General features: G+C 43.9%; 1 protein-coding gene across 1 annotated transcript in view; it reads left to right on the top strand.

Annotated features, from left to right (window-relative positions):
• MPPED1 (metallophosphoesterase domain containing 1) overlaps window positions 1-23280 on the top strand; it is a 63725-nt gene that overhangs the window by 20218 nt on the left and 20227 nt on the right. Inside the window, exons 3-4 of the mRNA XM_077261307.1 lie at window positions 17940-18121; window positions 19233-19458. Coding sequence (XP_077117422.1) covers window positions 17940-18121; window positions 19233-19458 — 408 coding nt within the window. The remainder of the gene's footprint in view (window positions 1-17939; window positions 18122-19232; window positions 19459-23280) is intronic.

Genomic DNA, 23280 nt, shown 5'->3' with positions numbered 1-23280 from the left:
GTGGTAATAGATGACAAAGAGCAAATCAGGGTCACAGATAGAATAAACTTAGACGGTAAGGTGCAAATGGAAACAGATTTATCAAGCTTTTTAGTGCGCTTAGAGCATGCTGATATAACGAGTAGAATCACCACAATAGAAACACAACCCATTTTTCCGTCTAAAATTCTGCCGCTCGCTTCGGGACAGAATTCTATCACACTGCATACTCTCTGGCGACTTCTCAGTGGACACCGCCAGATGGTGCACTGGTTTGCGCTCCCGCAAACGCCTATCGATCTGAATAGCCATTGTCATGGACTCATTCAGACCCGCAGGCACAGGGAACCCCACCATAACATCCTTAATGGCATCAGAGAGACCCTCTCTGAAAGTCGCCGCCAGGGCGCACTCATTCCACTGAGTAAGCACAGACCATTTACGGAATCTTTGGCAGTAAATTTCCGCTTCATCTTGCCCCTGAGATAGGGACATCAAAGTTTTTTCTGCCTGAAGCTCCAAATGAGGTTCGTCATAAAGCAACCCCAAGGCCAGAAAAAACGCATCCACATTGAGCAACGCAGGATCCCCTGGTGTCAATGAAAAAGCCCAGTCTTGAGGGTCGCCCCGGAGCAAGGAAATCACAATCCTGACCTGCTGTGCAGGGTCTCCGGCAGAGCGAAATTTCAGGGACAAAAATAATTTGCAATTATTTCGAAAATTCTGAAACCCAGATCTATTCCCCGAGAAAAATTCCGGCAAAGGAATTCTCGGCTCAGATACAGGTGCATGACAAACAAAGTCTTGCAAATTTTGTACCTTCGTGGCGAGATTATTCAAACCTGCAGTTACACTCTGAAGATCCATTACAAACAGGTGGACACAGAGCCATTCAAAGATTAGAAGGAAAAAAAAAAAAAAAAAATCTCAGCAGACTTCTTATTTCTCTCCTTTCTCAGCCAAGGATTTTAACCCTTTAGTGGGCCGGTCAAACTGTCATGTTCTCAATGGCAAGAGAACATAGCATCAGCATATATAGGAACTAGCTCTTGGAAGATGGGAACTGAGCTGACCATGAACTAAACCTAACGCACAACTAGCAGTGGCCGGGTAGCATGCCTACGTTGATTCTAGATGCCCAGCACCAGCCGGAGGACTAAATAATGCTAGCAGAGGAAAATATTAGTCCTAGCTCACCTCTAGAGAAATACCCCGAAAGGAGACAGAGGCCCCCCACATGTATTGGCGGTGAATTAAGATGAAATAACAAACGTAGTATGAAAATAGGTTTAGCAAATTTGAGGTCCACTTACTACATAGCAGAAGACAGAAAGGACACTTTCATGGTCAGCTGAAAACCCTATCAAAACACCATCCAGAAATTACTTTAAAACTCTGGCATTAACTCATAACACCAGAGTGGCAATTCCTGTTCACAAGAGCTTTCCAGACACAGTAACGAAACTACAGCTGTGAACTGGAACAAAAATGCAAAAACAAACATGGACAAAAGTCCAACTTATCTAGTAGTTGTCTAGGAGCAGGAACAAGCACAGAGAGGCTTCTGATAACATTGTTGACCGGCAAGCAACTAACAGAGCAGCAAGGTTATATAGCGACTCCCACATCCTGATGGGAACAGGTGAACAGAGAAGATGAAGACACCAGTTCAATTCCACCAGTAGCCACCGGGGGAGCCCAGAATCCAAATTCACAACACACAGTCACATCTACAGGACAGCAGCTGCACCGCAGGACCAGACACAGTCACATCTACAGGAAAGCAGCTGTACAGCAGGACCAGGCACAGTCACATCTACAGGACAGCAGCTGTACAGCAGGACCAGGCACAGTCACATCTACAGGACAGCAGCTGTACAGCAGGACCAGGCACAGTCACATCTACAGGACAGCAGCTGTACAGCAGGACCAGGCACAGTCACATCTACAGGATAGCAGCTGTACAGCAGGACCAGGCACAGTCGCATCTACAGGACAGCAGCTGTACAGCAGGACCAGGCACAGTCACATCTACAGGAATGCAGCTGTACAGCAGGACCAGGCACAGTCACATCTACAGGACAGCAGCTGTACAGCAGGACCAGGCACAGTCACATCTACAGCAAATCAGCTGTACAGCAGGACCAGGCACAGTCACATCTACAGGAAAGCAGCTGTACAGCAGGACCAAGCACAGTCACATCTACAGGACAGCAGCTGTACAGCAGGACCAGGCACAGTCACATCTACAGGAACACAGCTGTACCGCAGGACCAGGCACAGTCACATCTACAGGAAAGCAGCTGTACAGCAGGACCAAGCACAGTCACATCTACAGGACAGCAGCTGTACAGCAGGACCAGGCACAGTCACATCTACAGGAAAGCAGCTGTACAGCAGGACCAAGCACAGTCACATCTACAGGACAGCAGCTGTACAGCAGGACCAGGCACAGTCACATCTACAGGACAGCAGCTGTACAGCAGGACCAGGCACAGTCACATCTACAGGACAGCAGCTGTACAGCAGGACCAGGCACAGTCACATCTACAGGAAAGCAGCTGTACAGCAGGACCAAGCACAGTCACATCTACAGGACAGCAGCTGTACAGCAGGACCAGGCACAGTCACATCTACAGGACAGCAGCTGTACAGCAGGACCAGGCACAGTCACATCTACAGGACAGCAGCTGTACAGCAGGACCAGGCACAGTCACATCTACAGGACAGCAGCTGTACAGCAGGACCAGGCACAGTCACATCTACAGGAAAGCAGCTGTACAGCAGGACCAAGCACAGTCACATCTACAGGACAGCAGCTGTACAGCAGGAGCAGGCACAGTCACATCTACAGGACAGCAGCTGTACAGCAGGACCAGGCACAGTCACATCTACAGGAACGCAGCTGTACAGCAGGACCAGGCACAGTCACATCTACAGGATAGCAGCTGTACAGCAGGACCAGGCACAGTCACATCTACAGGACAGCAGCTGTACAGCAGGACCAGGCACAGTCACATCTACAGGAAAGCAGCTGTATAGCAGGACCAAGCACAGTCACATCTACAGGACAGCAGCTGTACAGCAGGACCAGGCACAGTCACATCTACAGGACAGCAGCTGTACAGCAGGACCAGGCAAGTCACATCTACAGGAACGCAGCTGTACAGCAGGATCAGGCACAGTCACATCTACAGGATAGCAGCTGTACAGCAGGACCAGGCACAGTCACATCTACAGGACAGCAGCTGTACAGCAGGACCAGGCACAGTCACATCTACAGGATAGCAGCTGTACAGCAGGACCAGGCACAGTCACATCTACAGGAAAGCAGCTGTACAGCAGGACCAGGCACAGTCACATCTACAGGACAGCAGCTGTACAGCAGGACCAGGCACAGTCACATCTACAGGAAAGCAGCTGTACAGCTGGACCAGGCATAGTTACAGTTATGGGGATGTAGGTGTTCAACAGGACCGGGTGCAGTCACACCTACGGGAAGGCAGCTGTACAATGGTACCAGGCACAGTGACACCTACAGGAAAGCAGCTGTACAGCAGGACCAAGCACAGTCTCACCTACAGGAAAGCAGCTGTACAGCAGGACCAAGCACAGTCACACCTAGAGAAAAGCAGCTGTGCAGCAGGACCATGCACAGTCACTCCTACAAGAAAGAAGTTGTACAGCAGGACCAAGCACAGTCACAACTACAGGAAAGCAGGTGCACAGAAGGACCAAGCACAGTCACACCTAGAGGAAAGCAGTTGTACAGCAGGACCAGGCATCGGCACAACTACAGGAAGGCAGTTGTACAGCATGAACAGGCACAGTCACATCTACAGTTAATCAGCTGTACAGCAGGACCAGGCACAGTCACACCTACAGAAAGCAACTGTACAGCAGGACCAGGCACAGTCACATCTAAAGGACAGCAGCTGTACAGCAGGACCAAGCACAATCACACCTAGAGAAGAGCAGCTGTAGAGCAGGACCAGGCACAGTCACACCTAGAGAAGAGCAGCTGTACAGCAGGACCAGGCACAGTCACATCTACAGGACAGCAGCTGTACAGCAGGACCAGGCACAGTCACATCTACAGGAATGCAGCTGTACAGCAGGACCACGCACAGTCACATCTACAGGACAGCAGCTGTACAGCAGGACCAAGCACAGTCACACCTACAGGAAAGCAGCTGTACAGCAGGACCAAGCACAGTCACACCTAGAGAAGAGCAGCTGTACAGCAGGACCAGGCACAGTCACATCTACAGGAAGGCAGCTGTACAGCAGGACCAGGCACAGTCCCACCTACAGGAAGGCAGTTCTACAGCAGGACCAGGCACAGTCCCACCTACAGGAAGGCAGTTGTACAGCAGGACCAGGCACCAGCACACCTACAGGACAGCAGCTGTACAGCAGGACCAGGCATAGTCACATCTACAGGACAGCAGCTGTACAGCAGGACCAGGCACCGGCGCACCTACAGGAAAGCAGCTGTACAGCAGGACCAGGCACAGTCACATCTACAGGACAGCAGCTGTGCAGCAGGACCAGGCACAGTCACATCTACAGGACAGCAGCTGTACAGCAGGACCAGGCACAGTCACATCTACAGGACAGCAGCTGTACAGCTGGACCAGGCATAGTCACATCTACAGGAACTCAGCTGTACAGCAGGACCAGGCACAGTCACATCTACAGGAACTCAGCTGTACAGCAGGACCAGGCACAGTCACATCTACAGGACAGCAGCTGTGCAGCAGGACCAGACACAGTCACATCTACAGGAACTCAGCTGTACAGCAGGACCAGGCAGTGCAGGCACAGTCACATCTACAGGACAGCAGCTGTACAGCAGGACCAGGCACAGTCACATCTACAGGACAGCAGCTGTGCAGCAGGACCAGGCACAGTCACATCTACAGGACAGCAGCTGTACAGCAGGACCAGGCACAGTCACATCTACAGGACAGCAGCTGTACAGCTGGACCAGGCATAGTCACATCTACAGGAACTCAGCTGTACAGCAGGACCAGGCACAGTCACATCTACAGGAACTCAGCTGTACAGCAGGACCAGGCACAGTCACATCTACAGGAACTCAGCTGTACAGCAGGACCAGGCACAGTCACATCTACAGGAACTCAGCTGTACAGCAGGACCAAGCACAATCACACCTACAGGACAGCAGCTGTACAGCAGGACCAGGCACAGTCACATCTACAGGACAGCAGCTGTACAGCAGGACCAGGCACAGTCACATCTATGGAAATGTAGGTGCACAACAGAACAAGGCACAGTCACACCAACAGGAAAGCAGCTGTATAGGCACAATCACAGGTGCAGGAAGATAGCTGTACTATAAAGGAAACAATGACGCTTTCTAGACCACCATGGCCCCTTCGTTCTAATAGTCAGACACCCACTGATCACACATTTTCCTTTCCGATTATCCCCTTTAACCTACACCCCCCTGAGTTCGCTATAAATTTGCTTTCTAACCTCTATGTTACATTTCCCGCTGGTTTTCTCCATCTCTGGCAGATTTCCTTCCCACTCTTATTAATAAAAGCCCCGTAGAGGTTTTATTGAATTCCTTCTAGGTGCAATGTAAGAAAAAAGGTTAATCTTCTCGGAGAAGCTGTAATTAACCTCGTCAGTGCAGCGGCCTCTGATACTGGGGATTCACACTAATTAAAACCCAGTGCTCTTTGTGGTAACGGGAGTAAATTATCACCAATTATACCGCGATTTGGAGCATCTTCATCAACGGTCTCTTGTTAGACGCAGAATTCAGTCATTATTCAGGAAGCGAGGCTTTCATATGCTGCCAGACTAATTATTTTTCTTAAAGGAGCCATGTCTCATTAATTCTGCTGGTAGAAACAGACTCTTGTATAAGAGATAGATAGATATGATCCATGGTATAGATATATAGATAGTAGCTAGATAGATAATAGATAGAGAATAGATCGATAATAAATAGATACTAGATAGATCATAGATGGATAATTGATAGATAATAGATTATAGATAAATAGATAATAGATACAGTAAATAGAAAATAGATATAGATGATAGATAATAGATAGATAATAGATAGATAGATAGATAGACAGATAGATAGATATTAGGATGGATAACAGATAGATTATAGATAGATATATAGATGATAGATAGATAGATAGATAGATAGATAGATAGATAGATAGATAGATAGATAGATAGATAGATAGATAGATAGATAGATATGATTTATGGGATGGATCAAACAATAAACCAGATAATGTTACGAGTGAATTAACAATGGAAGTTCTCCACTATGCAATACTAAAGTTCTCTTCAGGAAGATGGTGTGCCCGTTCACAGGAGTTACCACATAGGTTCTCTTGCTCTCTCTCTGGAATTCTGGCGCTAGTCGGACCCATAACTCCAGCACTTGAGCGGTGCAGACTTCCCGCTGAGGCCTGTCACGAAGGCCATAATGCCATCCCTGGTCTGCGTCTGCTCCTCTCCTACACTTGGCGCCAAATCCTTCTGTGGTTTGGCACGCAGGGCCTTTACTTCCTGGGGCCCACGAGTCACCTGACAAGGTCAAGCACATGAAGCTGCTCCCCCTGAAATTCCTCCAGTGCAAATTGGTTCCACCTGATTGCGCCCGGCCAGCAGATGGTGGTCTTTCCTCACTATAGTTATTAAGGTTGAAGGAAGACTTTAAGTCCATCTAGTTCAACCCATAGCCTAACCTAACATGCCCTAACATGTTGATCCAGGGGAAGGCAAAAAAAAACCATGTGGTAAGAGTAAGGCTACGTTCACATTAGCGTTAAGCTAATTTGCGTCGGGTTTGCGTCGGCGACGCAGCTGCGACGCATGCGTCATGCGCCCCTATACTTAACATGGGGGACGCATGCGTTTTTTTGTGTTGCGTTGTGCGACACATGCGTCTTTTTTGCCGCAAGCGTCGGACCAAGAAAACGCAGCAAGTTGCATTTTTCTTGCGTCCGATTTTCGGCAAAAACCGACGCATGCGTCACAAAACGCAGCGTTTTTGCGTGCGTTTTGACGCGTTTTTGCGTGCGTTGTGCGTTGCGTCGCCGACGCAGCGGCGCACAACGCTAGTGTGAACGTAGCCTAAGCTCCACCATGGGAAAAAAATTCCTTCCCGACCCCACATACGGCAATCAGACTAGTTCCCTGGATCAACGCCTTATCAAGGAATCTAATATATATACCCTGTAACATTATACTTTTCCAGAAAGGTATCCAGTCCCCTCTTAACCCCTTCATGCCGCGGCCCTTTTTCGTTTTTGTGTTTTCGCTTTTCACTCCCCTCCTTCCCAGAGCCATAACTTTTTTATTTTTCCGTCAATATGGCCATGTGAGGGCTTATTTTTTGCAGGATGAGTTGTACTTTTGAACGACATCATTGGTTTTACCATGTCGTGTACTAGAAAACGGGAAAAAAATTCCAAGTGCGGTGAAATTGCAAAAAAAGTGCAATCCCACACTTGTTTTTTGTTTGGCTTTTTTGTTAGGTTCACTAAATGCTAAAACGAACCTGCCATTATGATTCTCCAGGTCATTGTGAGTTCATAGACACCTAACATGACTGGGTTATTTTTTATCCAACTGGTGAAAAAAAATTCCAAACTTTGCTTTAAAAAAAGTGCCATTTTCCGATACTCGTAGCGTCTCCAATTTTCGTGATCTGGGGTCGGGTGAGGGCTTATTTTTTGCGTGCCGAGCTGATGTTTTTAATGATACCATTTTGGCGCAGATGCGTTCTTTTGATCGCCCGTTATTGCATTTTGACGCAATGTCGCGGCGACCAAAAAAACGTAATTCTGGCGTTTCGAATTTTTTTCTCGCTACGCTGTTTAGCGATCAGGTTAATGCTTTTTTTAATTGATAGATCGGGCGATTCTGAACGCGGCGATACCAAATATGTGTAGGTTTGTTTTTTTTTTATTGTTTTATTTAGGATGGGGTGAAAGGGGGGTGATTTAAACTTTTATATATTTAATATTTTTTTCACATTTTTAAAAACTTTTTTTTTCACTTTTGCCATGCTTCAATAGCCTCCATGGGAGGCTAGAAGCAGGCACATCCCGATCGGCTCTGCTACATAACAGCGATCATCAGATCGCTGCTATGCAGCAGAAATGCAGGTGTGCTGTGAGCGCCGACCACAGGGGGGCGCTCACAGCAGGCCGGCATCAGTAACCATAGAGGTCTCAAGGACCTCTATGGTTACCATCCTGATGCATCGCCGACCCCCGATCAGGTGACGGGGGTCGGCGATGATGTCATTTCCGGCCGCCCGGCCGGATGCGGTAGTTAAATGCCGCTGTCTGCATTTGACAGCGGCATTTAACAGGTTAATAGCGGCGGGTGAATAGCGATTTCACCCGCCGCTATTTCGTGCACATGTCAGCTGTACAAAACAGCTGACATGTCGCGACTTTGATGTGCGCTCACCGCCGGAGCGCACATCAAAGCAGGGGACCCGACATGCGCCGTACATGTACGGCGCATGTCGCGAAAGGGTTAAATTTAAGTAATGAATCACTCATTACAACGTCATACGGCAGAGAGTTCCATAGTCTCACTGCTCTTACAGTAAAGAATCCGCGTCTGTTATTATGCTTAAACCTACTTTCCTCCAGACGTAGAGGATGCCCCCTTGTCCCTGTCACCGGTCTATGATTAAAAAGATCATCAGAAAGGTCTTTGTACTGTCCCCTCATATATTTATACATTAACATAAGCTCACCCCTTAGCCTTTGTTTTTCCAAACTAAATAGCCCCAAGTGTAATAACCTATCTTGGTATTGCAGACCCCCCAGTCCTCTAATAACCTTGGTCGCTCTTCTCTGCACCCGCTCCAGTTCAGCTATGTCTTTCTTATATACCGGAGACCAGAACTGTGCACAGTATTCTAAGTGTGGTCGAACTAGTGACTTGTATAGAGGTAAAATTATGTTCTCCTCATGAGCATCTATTCCTCTTTTAATGCATCCCATTATTTTATTTGCCTTTGTAGCAGCAAATGATCATATTCTGCAAGGGCTCTTCAGAGGTGTCACTGCTTCCTTTTACAGATAGATAGAAAATGGATAAATATTACATAGAATTATATTCGATATAACAAGGGATACACTGACTGGGTGGATCAGGGAAATGCGGTAGATATAGCATATCTCGACTTCAGCAAAGCATTTGATAAAGTATCTGATACTATCCTTATTGAAAAAATGACCAAGTATGGGATTGACAAGGCTACAGTTAGGTGGATTCTTAACTGGCTCAGGGATCATACTCAAGGAGTGGTAATAAATGGGTGCACATCCAATTGGAAAAGTGTTTCAAGTGGGGTGCCACAGGGCTCTGTCCTGTCCCCAGTGCTGTTGAACATTTTGTTCTAGATAAGATGATTTAATGATCTAGATAAGGAAACTGAAGGTAAACTGATCAAATTTGCAGACGATGCAAAGCTACAAGGGATAGCTAATGCTAGAGAAGACAGAGAAAGGATTCAGAAGGATCTAGATATGCTTGAACAATGGGCAGCGACTAATAGAATGGTATTTAACAGAGAAATGCAAGGTTCTACATCTGGGCAAGAAAAACAAAAATTACTTCTACAGAGTGTGAGGAATAGAACTAAGCGACAGCACGTGTGAAAAAGACTTGGGTATACTAATAGATCACAGACTGCACATAAGTCAACAGTGTCATGCAGCAGCAAAAAAGCAAACATGGTTCTAGGATGTATTAAAAGAAGCATGGAGTCTAGATCACGTGAAGTAATTATCCCCCTCTACTCCTCCTTGGTCAGGCCTCATCTGGAATACGGTGTCCAGTTCTGGGCACCACATTTTAAATAAAGATATTGAAAAACTGGAGCAAGTTCAGAGAAGAGCGACCAGGATTGTGAGCGGACTGCAAAATATGTCCTACGAGGAGCAGTTAAAGAATCTGGGAATGTTTAGCTTGCAAAAAAGAAGGCTCAGAGGAGACTTGAGGGCTTGTTCACACGATCCTTTTTTTGCTGCGGATCCGCAGCGGATTTTCAGCTGCGGATCCGCAGACGTTTTCCATGCAGGGTACAGTACAATGTTACCCTATGGAAAACGAAATCCGCTGTGCCGACGATCCTTTTTTCCGCTAGAAAATCCGCGCTGATTTTCTGCGGAAAAAAAGAAGTACCATGTCAGTTCTTGCTGCGGATTCCGCTCCTGTTTTCAACATGCACCAATAGGAAAGTGCTGTTGAAAACTCGCAGAGGAATCCGCAGAAGAAACAGTCGGAAAATCAGCAGTGCTGTTTTGCACTGCGGATTTTCCAAATCAGGACCTGAAAAAAAAAGGATCAAAAAAAGGATCGTGTGAACATAGCCTAATAGTTGTCTACAAATATCTGAAGGGCTGTCACAGTGTAGAGGGATTATCCTTATTCTCATTTGCACATGGAAACACGAGAAGCAATGGGATGAAACTGAAAGGCAGAAGATACAGATTAGATATTAGAAAAAACTTTTTGACAGTGAGGGTGATCAATGAGTGGAACAGGCTGCCACGAGAGGTGGTGAGTTCTCCTTTAATGGAAATCTTCAAACAGAGGCTGGACAGACATATGTCTGAGATGGTTTAGTGAACCCTGCATTGAGCAGGGGGTTGGTCACTATGACCTTGGAGGTCCCTCTCAATTCTAACATTCTAGGATTCTATGATACGAGAGTGTTTGATAGATAATAGATAGAAGCGAGTCCATAGACAGGAGATGGAGATGTAGCGCGCTTCAGACTATGTGATGTGACGCTCTATGCTAATAATGTAGCGAACCCTCACAAACCCGTGTGTGCCGATAGCCCGACAGTGCTGGAACGTGTAGCAGACATTCTGTGTATTCTCTGCAGTGCGTTATGGATTTCTCCCTTTGCAAAAGGTAAAATACACAATGAAAATCTGCAGGAACAATTGACGTGCTGCAGAGCTGAAATCGTTTCACGTGAAGAAAGTCTCCCCACATGTAGGTGAGACACAAAGCTGCAGAAAATAGTCTCTGAGAGCGTTTACCCCAACTAGGAAGATCTACCATTCAGGAAGTTGGAAAAGCTGGGTAATAGCTGTACGTAATGTAAGAGCAGTTGGGATCATGTCTTCACATTCTCAATGAACTAATATTCAGCCTGATAGAAGCAGCAAAGTCCAGGAGTAATAGTTTCTGCTGTTTAGAAAAAAATGGAGGAGTCTCCTCTTAAAAAAACATTAATCAGCAATCCACAGGCCAGGTGATAAATGTCTCCCCACCAACAACCAATGATTGAGAGACATGAGCTTTAAAGGGACTGTCCAGTCGGAAGTTCAAAAGTGATATATAAGTCCCATCTTAGAGGGGATAGTAACCTGCTTATTTTTCTCAGATCTTGCTTGTTTGCTGATTTTTAGTTTAGAATTGTGAGGTCAGAGCTGTGATCGGTGTCTACAGCTCATCCACAGAGTTTACAGGAAGTCTTATGTAGTCAGGACACGCCCCCTTTCTCATCATTGGCTCAGGAGGCTGTTTTCTCCCGCCTCATTGCAACTCTGCCTCTCTTGATTGGCTCCTGACAGGCACACTAGAGAGAGGCGTTATCTATTACAGAGGAAGAGGATGATTATAAATTACAGATACTAAAAAAACAGAAAGAAGAGATGGACGATAGATAGATAAATAGGGAGGAGGAGGTGAGCTGTGACATTACCTATTGTGAATGGTGGATCCTGTGTTATCTACTGTATACAGAGGTGTTATCAGTCATTGTACAGGAGGAGGAGGTGAGCTGTGACATCACCTATTGTGAATGGTGGATCCTGTGTTATCTACTGTATATAGAGGTGTTATCAGTCATTTTACAGGAGGAGGTGAGCTGTGACATCACCTATTGTGAATGGTGGATCCTGTGTTATCTACTGTATATAGAGGTGTTATCAGTCATTGTACAGGAGGAGGAGGTGAGCTGTGACATCACCTATTGTGAATGGTGGATCCTGTGTTATCTACTGTATATAGAGGTGTTATCAGACATTGTACAGGAGGAGGAGGTGAGCAGTGACATCACCTATTGTGAATGGTGGATCCTGTGTTATCTACTGTATATAGAGGTGTTATCAGTCATTGTATGGGGGAGGAGGTGAGCTGTGACATCACCTATTGTGAATGGTGGATCCTGTGTTATCTACTGTATATAGAGGTGTTATCAGACATTGTACAGGAGGAGGAGGTGAGCTGTGACATCACCTATTGTGAATGGTGGATCCTGTGTTATCTACTGTATATAGAGGTGTTATCAGTCATTGTACAGGAGGAGGAGGTGAGCTGTGACATCACCTATGGTGGATCCTGTGTTATCTCCTGTATATAGAGGTGTTATCAGTCATTGTATGGGGGAGGAGGTGAGCTGTGACATCACCTATTGTGATTGGTGGATCCTGTGTTATTTACTGTGTATAGAGGTGTTATCAGTCATTGTACAGGAGGAGGTGAGCTGTGACATCACCTATTGTGAATGGTGGATCCTGTGTTATCTACTGTATATAGAGGTGTTATCAGTCATTGTACAGGAGGAGGAGGTGAGCTGTGACATCACCTATTGTGAATGGTGGATCCTGTGTTATCTACTGTATATAGAGGTGTTATCAGTCATTGTACAGGAGGAGGAGGTGAGCTGTGACATCACCTATTGTGAATGGTGGATCCTGTGTTATCTACTGTATATAGAGGTGTTATTAGTGACTGTATTCCTCCCTATGATGATAAAGATGAAGCTGAAAATTATTTAGTAAAGAACTGGAAACATTACACGAGTTTAAAATAGCCCCAGTGAGCAACATGAAAAATACAAGTTTTTTATACAGATTATGATATGTAAAATAATAAAAATACCAAAAATATAAAATAAAATGATTGGATGATGGCCTAGCAGGGGTTAGAAGGATCCAATATGTCCAATTTTGGACTGTTGATCCTTTTGTTCTGACATCAGAGATGTCTAACACTGGCACTCTCATAGATGGCAGTCAACTCAATGATTGCATGTGTATTGAGGCTTAAAAGGACTCTGTCACCAGGTTTGCGATGGCAGCATGATTCCAGTGATGTGTCACTTATTAGCCTGTTTGCTGATGTTTTAATACAAACATTGTTTCATTAGCAGGAGGTTATCACCAAAGGACTAAGTGTCTCGCGCATCCTAGACCAACCACACCCCGCACTGATTAGCAGCTGACTGTCAATATACAATGCACATAGGAAGCTGCCAATCAGTGGTGTGGGTGGGGTTATACAGAGCTCAACATTCAGAGCTCTGCTAGATCTACAGCAGAGAAAACGCTTCATTCTATCACAAGTGCTGCACCCAGGAAACTAAGCGATACATCGCTGAAATCGAGGTCTCTGCCCCCACATCATGCTGATGATGAAGTAGAAAAAAACTGCATTATACAATATGGAGCAATATCAGGACTATGGGGAGTGTAGTATACTATATGGAGAACTATGGGAAGTGTATTATACTATATGGAGGACTATAGGGAGTGTAGTATACTATATGGAGCACTATGGGGAGTGCATTATACTATATGGAGAACTATGGGACGTGTATTATACTATATGGAAGACTATGGGGAGCTTATTATACTATATGGAGGACTATGGGGAGTGTATTATTCTATATGCAGTACTGTGGGGCACATTATCCCAGATAGAGGACTATGGGGAACATTATAATATATGGAGGACTATGGGGAGTGCATTATACAATATGGAGGACTATGGTGCACATTATACTATAGGGAGGACTATGGGGTGCATTATACTATGTGGAGGACTATGAGGTGTATTATACTAAACAAGCAAAATGCTACCTATTCATTGAGTGATTGGATTGTTAGCCAGAACAGAAATTGATCTCAGCGGCACATCACCCGGTTAAAACTGTAAATATGCTGCTGATAACATGATACTGTATGGAGACAGAATGATCTATTAGTGATTGCTCTGTCCCCATCATTTCTCCTCAGCCGGTGTAAAGAGACCCGGGAACAAGTGTTGAACAACTTCAATATTGTCGATCACGCTCAATTAGTGGCCTGAACTCAGCGCATGTAAACGCAACCAAAATGTTTCTGTGTGATGGTGCAATATGTCAGCATTTGGGGCCCCACCTTAAACTTTTGTCCAGGGCCCCACTTTGTCTAAAACCGGCCCTGGATCTATATTCCTAACCACACTCTGTCTGTCCTCATGTCTTGTGGATCTATAATAAACCTGACACCAATTTAAACTTTAGTAAGTAACATCTCAACTCTCTGCACCCTCATGGAGACAGACTGCTGAATGCTGCACTTTAAAAATATGTTAAACTTCACTATTGTCAGACTACAAAGGGAAGTGTTCCTCTGACAAGCCGACTATTCCCCTGTGACGCTTCCCTGCTGCTCTGCAATTCTATCCCCTGCAATCCCAGAGGAGCTAATTATTACCAATGTATATCTATTGTATAAAATGGAGAAGGCAGAGACAGACATTGGGGGGCTGACGAGGCTTTATATGTGGCTTTTTGTTTAAAGTTTGTTGAGAAACTTCAAATAAGTACGAGACAATCTTCTATCGTATATTATCTATCTATCGTATATTATCTATCTATCGTATATTATCTATCTTTTATCTATCATATATTATCTATCTATTATATATGTATGTTATCTATCTATCTATCTATCTATCTATCATCTATCTATTATCTATCTATCATCTATTATCTATGTATTTTCTATATATCTATTATCTATTTATCTATCTTATCTATTATCTATTTATCTATCATCTTTCTATCTATTATTTATCTATCTATTATCTGTCTATTATATATTAATCTATCTGTCTGTCTATTATCTATTTTCTATATATTACCTATCTATTATCTATATGAAGTAAAAGAAAAATGCGGCACTCACCCTTTAGTTGCTATGCTTGCGTGTTCTTTATTGGATAAGAAAAAGTTAATCACAAACGTCCATTAGGACTACAGATGAGCGAGAGGGTGCGGGAGTGTGGACGACGGCCGTTTCGCACCAAATGTGCTTCGACGGGTCCAGGACCCGTCGAAGCACATTTGGTGCGAAACGGCCGTCGTCCACACTCCCGCACCCTCTCGCTCATCTGTAGTCCTAATGGACGTTTGTGATTAACTTTTTCTTATCCAATAAAGAACACGCAAGCATAGCAACTAAAGGGTGAGTGCCGCATTTTTCTTTTACTTCATATGAATATCTAATCTATTACTCCATGCTGAGCACCATATACCCAATCAGCTCGTGTTCCCTGCACAATAGTGGTTAATCTACTCAAGACTGAGAAATTTTGCACGCTTCTAGTGCCGTCTGACTCTTGTCTCATGGACCCTATCTATTATCTATCTATCTAGCTATCTATCATCTTTCTATTATTTATCTATTTATTATCTATCCATCATCTATCTAATTATCTATCTATCATCTATTATCTGACTCTTATCTTCTGCATACTTTGTGCTATCACTATTGTATTTGCATATCTGACCATTGTATAACCATTGTGTATATAGTGTTTTGTCTAGTGTGCCCTTAAGATGATTAAATATATAATTTAACTTTCTGTTGAACTTTTATCTCGATCTACGAATCCACACGACCGTGTTCTTGACTTAACTTTCCACGCCAGTGGGGCTGGTTTCTGGCTCGATATAATCCCATTAACGGACTGGGCTTATGTCTAACAAGGAACTGGTGGCAGTCCTACCAGGCTGACCAGGCGCTGTTTCATTGGTACTAGTGAAAAGGGCCTCTCAGCCTGTCAGGGTTGAGAGCGTGGGTGGTTCCACATCAGTGACTGTGTGGGCCACATCCTCTCACTCCCAGTGCCGCCCTGGGCCCGTGTGGAGAGGGGGTGTCTGTTTAAAACTGTGTGAAGCTGACCTTGCGTGTTACCAGGTGGTGCAGAACATCAAGGTGGTGCAATTGAGGAGAGCGTACCATGTGATCCCCCGGACGTAATAGTGACGTCAGGCAGGGTGGCGAGGTGTGGGTTCTGCACATGTGATTGTAGCGGGGGGATTTTGCGTGATCTCTCCAGTGCCACCCTTCACAAGGAGGCTTTGTAGAAAATTCGTGGCAATGGTCAATCTTTTAGGACTCTTACACCCATTAGGAGGCACTGGAGTTCTAGTCCTCTTCCTCTCTCTTGCATATTTAAATTCCCAGAGGAGCATTGCATGGCCTATAAGTCTCCTTACACAGGGTTGGCAATTTCAACATGGAGAAACGTACCCCTTTAAATACCTGGATGCACATAAATCCAAAGTTAGACAAATTGTCTAAAAATGGAAATAGAAAAAAAAGCAATACTACCGTAGGACTGCTCTCTCGCAAGTTTGTCCTAGAGGCATTAACAGAAATATTGATGAGCCAGAAAAGCACATTTGCAATAAGGAGCAGTCTAAAACATTGTATTTTATTTAAAAGCTGTAGGAAACATTTGGTGAAGGTAATTGTTAGCTATTTTATCAAATTTGTCACCGCATTTCACATTACAAAGTGTATACTTAATTAAATAGATCTTTAGACCTGATGAGCCTGGTTTACTCACTTTGAAAATCTTTGTCATATTGGCTATATACTCCTGATATTAAAATGAGCATTCGATGAGTCTACCTAGAGTTCATTAGTTTAAGTTGTACTTTTCTCTGCCCATCCAGCCTGACTGATAGCTGGGGCTTATACTGAGCAGTGTGGTGTGTCAGCAGGGAGGAGGCACACTGAGGAACTGACAACTAGGCTAGGTGGGTGGAAATTGACTTTAAATTTCTAAAAAGGATTATACAAGTTAATCGGTTATGGATTTTTTTAAAGTACATACAGCAATCTGCGTGCTCAAAAAATATGTTCTAGTCCCCGCAGCTACATATCTCATGGCGGTTTGACAGTCTCAACACATGCGTGGATTTCCTGTTTGTTAGGCAATCCCTACAAGTGTTGCGGCTGTCAAAAAGCCGCGAGACATGCAACTGCCGGGACTCAAACATATTATTCGAGCATGCCGAAAACACTCGGTTAGCACCCAAGCATGCTCGAATAACACCTTATCCAAGCACGTATGCTCATCACTAGAAGTGAGTGCAGAAATCCAGGTCATCCCAAAGGGTTCACTTACTTTTTCTTGCAACTATAACTACTGGCATAGAAACAGACAGGCTATAAAGAATCTGGTTTTTTTCCCCAAGATGTATATATCCCCTCACTATAAATCTTCTGCCATGAAGGGGACGGTATCTGCCAATAAAATATGCAGAGCAGCCTCTTCCATCACAAGGTAGAACACATTCTGTACCGGAGCTATTTTAATCCGTGACATCGAGGGAATCTTCACAAGGATTTCGGCTTGAAACAAATATTAATAGCAGCAAGACTGAGAGAGAAGCCGCTGTCTCCGAGGCTCCATGACAAACTCAAAGGGGAAGAATTAAAGAATTAGGATGTGGAGCTGTTATTAAAGGGCCACTTCGCTTCCAGACAGAAGTGAAAATTGAATTAAAATTAGATCGAAAGTGTTTTTAGCAAATTAAGAGCTGTTTTCTGCTTATAAAAATGGACAGCGAGGAGGTACCCAAAAAACAGGGGCGCTACCATAGAAGTTGCAGTCGCACCTTGCACTGGATCCAAAAAGTGATAGTTGGCGCCCCTGATGGGAGATTTTGCATTGGGGCCACGAGCTTCTGCCAAAAGCCGTGATCCTGTCTTAGCCTTTGCAATTTCTTAAGGTATGGTTAAGGTTATAGTTTAATCGTAGAGTTACCATTTCTTTTGACACCCATAACTTTTCCAGACTTTTGTATGAGTGTAGTACGATATGTTACCGTATACCGTATATTCCTCCAGGGTAGATCCCGTACCTCATGACGCCCCAAAACCACCTGGCTACACCCGATTTGTCTGCATTTCCGATACCCATTCAAGGACTGATCTCATACAAATGCCATATGGAGATGTCTTAATCCACGCTGGAGATTTTACAGAGCTCGGGCTACCGAGTGAAGTGAAGAAGTTTAATGATTGGCTCGGTAAGTAGCGAGGAACCCTAGAGCACCATAAACTAGGCTCTGTATTTTAGCACTCTGGATTATTGTATGGTCGTGAGATTTTTGGGATGTATATATGAGACGCAATGTCAAATGTAGCCTGAGGAACCACCACATCTAAGTGTGGGAGTAAAGTTGCCATCTTAAAAGATCAGGCATCCACATAGATGATGAGTTAGAATGCCACATTTTGGATCGTTTTCGTCACCATGTCATGTATTGGGTGAGATGCTCCTATGCGTCCTAAAGTTTATAGGAGGGATGAATGATATAGCGCTAGAGCTGGGTGGATGTATAAAGGTAGAGCCATGCGCTAGACCAAGGTGAAAACCAAGAACTGACCACCTTCCATACAAGTTGGAAGTTGGACACGATGACCTTTGAGGTCCCTTCCAACTCTAACATTCTATGATTCTATAAAGTCACTTGGACAGCTTCTACATGGAAGCTTTTTAAAATCAATTTTGTGGGAATCCTACGAAAATATGGATGCCATATTGAAGATTTTGCATCGGGGTTCACAAGCTTCATATTATGCCACTGATGTCTACCCTCAATGGTGTAGGGATTACCAGTGCTACTTCCCACCTAGGGACTATCCCTGAGCAAATTCCATATACAAACGCCAACTCCTACTTGGGAGAAACTTAAACCCATTCTCAGTAATATACACATACTGATGTTTTAGACCTAAAGTGCAGGATGGTCCTGACCGTCACAAAACACCTAAATGGAGCTTTCTGAAGGCCATATGGCCTCCAGGTTTTCCTGTGCACATGACCCATTCTAATAAAAGAAAGATGCTGATCTGATCACCGATCATCTTGATCACGTCAACCCACCATTTTTGGAAATGACTGTAACGGAAATCTGGCACTAGGCCATTACCACTAATGAGGACCCTCTAACTAAACCCCCCCATAACTCACCCCTTCGTATTCAGTGACCTGATACTTCTTCTATTTGACATACTGAGATAATTTTGCTATTTTCTAGTGTATAACGATAAGTCCTGTAATCTCGCCATCAGTATACAGCTATTTTTATACATCGGCCCTCGGTATCTAACGATGTATAATGTGTTCTCTCTTAGGAGGCCTCCCGTATGAGTATAAAATAGTAATTGCCGGCAATCACGAGTTGACATTTGACCACGAGTTCATGGCAGACTTAATCAAACAAGATTTCTATTATTTTCCCTCCGTGTCAAAACTGAAGCCGGAGAATTATGAAAATGTTCAGTCTCTGCTCACAAACTGCATCTATCTCCAAGACTCTGAAGTGACCGTGCGAGGTTTCCGGATATACGGCTCCCCGTGGTAAGAACAACTTATTAAGACAGGCAAAACCTGATGTATTACAAACTGAGGTTTTCTGTAAGGTAAGAATTCAGCAAACGAGGAGCAAGGGAAGAGGCGCTGATGTTTAACACATTTTGTTATCTTAATGTACGGCATCGTAGAAATGCTACATCCACACGGGGCTGGTGCAACTATGGCCTTGGGATGTATATAACCGGTTTATACTCAACTCTCATCATGTAGTGGAAGAGAGATAAAGCTCTTTATACATCACTGATGGCCAATATATGTAGTAGGATGAAACTTGGAGCCATTTAACACAGGGGTTTTAATAAAGGTGTTCTCCACTTTTCTTTAACTAAGTTTTTTGTAAGATCTTCATTTTTGAAGTTACTATAAATCTGTCATATGATGAACAAACGTTCCTTAAAGGGGACTTGTCACCTGCCATGAATTGGCTATTTTTTGCCCTGTTATAAATGCCGCTGTTCTCCTGAATCCGGCGATGTTTTTCTTTTGTTCCTGCTCCTCTCCTTTCCTGAGATACGACCCTCCCTTCCCAGTATATAAATCTAATTTTGTTAGGCACTCCCCTAGTCAAGAGTTGAGAACCACACCTGCTTGGCTAACAAGAGTAGAAGGAAGAAAGGACAATATCTTGGGAACGGAGAGGCGCAGGAACAAAAGAAAAATGACGTTGGATTCAGGAGAACGGCGCCATTTACATTAGGTAACAAAAATTACATATTAATGGCAAGTGGCAGATCCTATTTAAGGAGTCCAGGTGTGTATGGAGTCTTGCAATGCTTCATGAGAAAAGAGGAAATTTAGCTTTTTTTCAGAAAGTGTCTAGTGGAGGTAGCCCCCTTATAAGTCAACGCATGACATTTTAATGACATTTGCCGCTGCTTCTGCTTGCTTGCTTTAGAAAAGTACCCCTTTAAATAAAACGTATAGATATTATAGACATTATCATAACTCTTAGAGGCGATGTGGCACATTTGTCATTAAAGAGGTTCTCTAGTTTGGACAATCCCTACTGGAATTAGAAAAGATGATCCCTCGACAATAAGCTGATCAAATAGTAGCTTTCCTCCAATCATCTGGGGGGGGGGGAAAATCACACCCTTCACATTCAAATCGAAAGATTGTCTGTGGCTTGCAGGTCAGGACTAGTCTAACCTTTTTTGAAGGAGTCTAGATGGGGGATGACCACCTCTATGTGAGCAGTGATGGTGGCCATGTTGATTTTTGGCCTATTTTTTTTTTAGAATCAGATAAAACTAGAAAATGGGTCGAAAAAATTATTTTTACAACTCGTCAGGAAGGGTTTTCAACCCCTTTTTGTTAAACAAATGAGCGCAAAATGTCCATCTCCAAGCTTCCTGTATCGGGTGGTCACACCCATAGAAGAGGAAGCCTGGAAATCAGCAGGAGACTTAGGTAGCACTACAGATGAGTGGTGATGGATTGGTGAGTACTTACACTTTTTATTTTATTTTTAAAACTATACAACCTCATTTAAGATCCTGAAACTCCAAGCAAACAGCTATTTTTTTCTAAAGGAAGCCATCTCTGGCCAGACATTTTTCTTGTATTGCCCACTACACGGTCAACACATGAATGTCTTGAGTTGGCCAGAGCAGTGGACTCTCGTACAGAAGGGTTGTCCGTTCCGGCTCACGGGTGGTGGGGTGGTGCATATAAGAGACCTCCCTAAAATGACATTCATATGACTTAATAAGGCATATGGACGGAGGTTATCATCAGGAGACAACCTCTAGAAATGAGACTTATTACATTACTTCGGTTTCGACCCAGCAAATTGATAATTTACAAAATTTGGTCGCATTTGCCTATTTCTTTGCCAATAAAATTGTGTATTAGGAAGAAAAATGACAAAAACTCAGTGCAAGAGGCAGTCTTTGTTCAGACAAGCTCGTCCCTGTGTACTGTAAATTCGGGAAGGATATAAGCCACCCGGAGTGCGAGCTTAATAAAAAAAGGATTCAGCTATCTGGAAGTAAATTGTTTTCTAGATTACTTACTTCAAGAAGGAATCTGTTTCTGCAGGATGTACAATGGCCCCGGCAACAAGTTGAGAACATGACAAATAAATATGGAAATTTACATTATTTTTTTTTTGTCCTCCCGTTAAGAAGAATTTCATTGTAGATTTAAAATCTGATGGAGTCGATGTGTGACTTATTACGTTCCTTGGCAAAGCCTTGATTTCTTTTTTTTTTTTCGAAAGTTCTCAATTGAAAATCTCTCTCGGCTTTATACAAATCCCTGTGGATTTTCATTACGGTAAATGTAGACAAGGCCGTCCTTCCTGTGTTGTCTGCAGAGACAGTACGGCAGGGTGTGTGTGCTGCTTTATGGCAGCTGAAATAAATAAGAGTAAATGGGCAAATACAGGGTCCAAGATGAAAAGTAAAGTCCCTCTCCCCGAAAACCTTGTCTGTGTACATTGTGTTACCAACCGGTCTTATCTAGGCCTCCTCGGTACAATAGAGCCCTTACTTCCTCCATTCTCTAATAATAAGGAAGTGACTCAGCTCAACCTGTCTCAGTCTACACTGCAAAGCTGATAAGTGAACTATAGTTAACAGGAGATCTCTATGTTCTGAAAACTCCAATTTTCCTAAATAATTTTTATAGGTATTGTCACATTAAAAATAAAGAGTTTCTTGCTGCCCTTTGGCAGATGTGTTGCTACGGATGATGAAGGGTTGACAATCATATCTATCTCTGGTGTTTAAAAGGACACTATTGGTCATCGGTCACAGTATTCTAAATGGCATGATTGTTGTGAATGTTCATCGATTTAAAGACAGTCTCCCTTAGGGAGAGATGCCCAATAAAAAGAAGTCTTTCACAGTGGACAGCCCCTTTAAGGTAGGACGGAGGTGTATTATGGCTCTATTTGGAGGCACTGCTATAGCTGGCTCTGTCATGGGAAAATTGTACCAATTTTATTATGGGTCTATAGAAGGAGGTGTGGACCACCTGTGGGAAGATGATGAAGTATGGTAGTGTTATGTGGTTTTCGGTGTGTGATAGCGTTGGTTGACAAGTCTAGCTTGTTACATGGGGCACTGGGGTTGGCACTACCTTGGGAGCGCAGTGATGGTCTTTCTTGAGTGGTTGTTTTTGTTTGGGGCACTGTTATAGAGTTTCTTTAGCTGTGTGGTCATTTCATGGTAAAATCTGCACCAATGCTATTATGGTCCTATGTTAGGAGGTGTGGACCATCAAAGATGATTGTAGAAGTATGGTACTGTTATGTGGTTTTAGGTGGGCAACACCGTGGCTCAGTGGTTAGCACTGTTGCTTTGCGGCACTGAGGTTCTGGGATCAGATCCCATCAAGGAGAACATCTACAAGGAGTTTGTATGTTCTCCCTGTGTTTGGTGGGTTTCCACCAGGTTTTCCGGTTTCCTCCCACATTCCAAAAACATACTGATAAGGAATTTAGATTGTGAGCCCCAATGGGACAGTGATGATGTATGTAAGGTGCTGGGGAATATTGTGGTGCTATATAATAAAAGCATAATAATAAAAATAACAATATCGTTGGTTAACAAGTCTAGTGACAGATGTTCTTATCCAAGTGAAGGATCGGATTCCCTCTTTGAGAAAGCAACGCGAAACGCGCGTTAGGGGGTCTCCAAAGTCCCAGGCACCTGTCACCTCACCATGGGTAAGAAATTTTACATCTGATATATAGTATTTGGTTCCTTCACTTGGATCTTTATGGTGGACACTCGTCCATATGGGAACCAGTATTGCATCACATTACCATGTGCTAAATAGGTATACTTATTTACAACCTCA

Source organism: Ranitomeya variabilis, chromosome 5 (assembly GCF_051348905.1).
Source record: "Ranitomeya variabilis isolate aRanVar5 chromosome 5, aRanVar5.hap1, whole genome shotgun sequence".
Taxonomy (NCBI): Eukaryota; Metazoa; Chordata; class Amphibia; order Anura; family Dendrobatidae; genus Ranitomeya; species Ranitomeya variabilis.
This window is presented reverse-complemented; position numbering and strand designations above follow the sequence as displayed.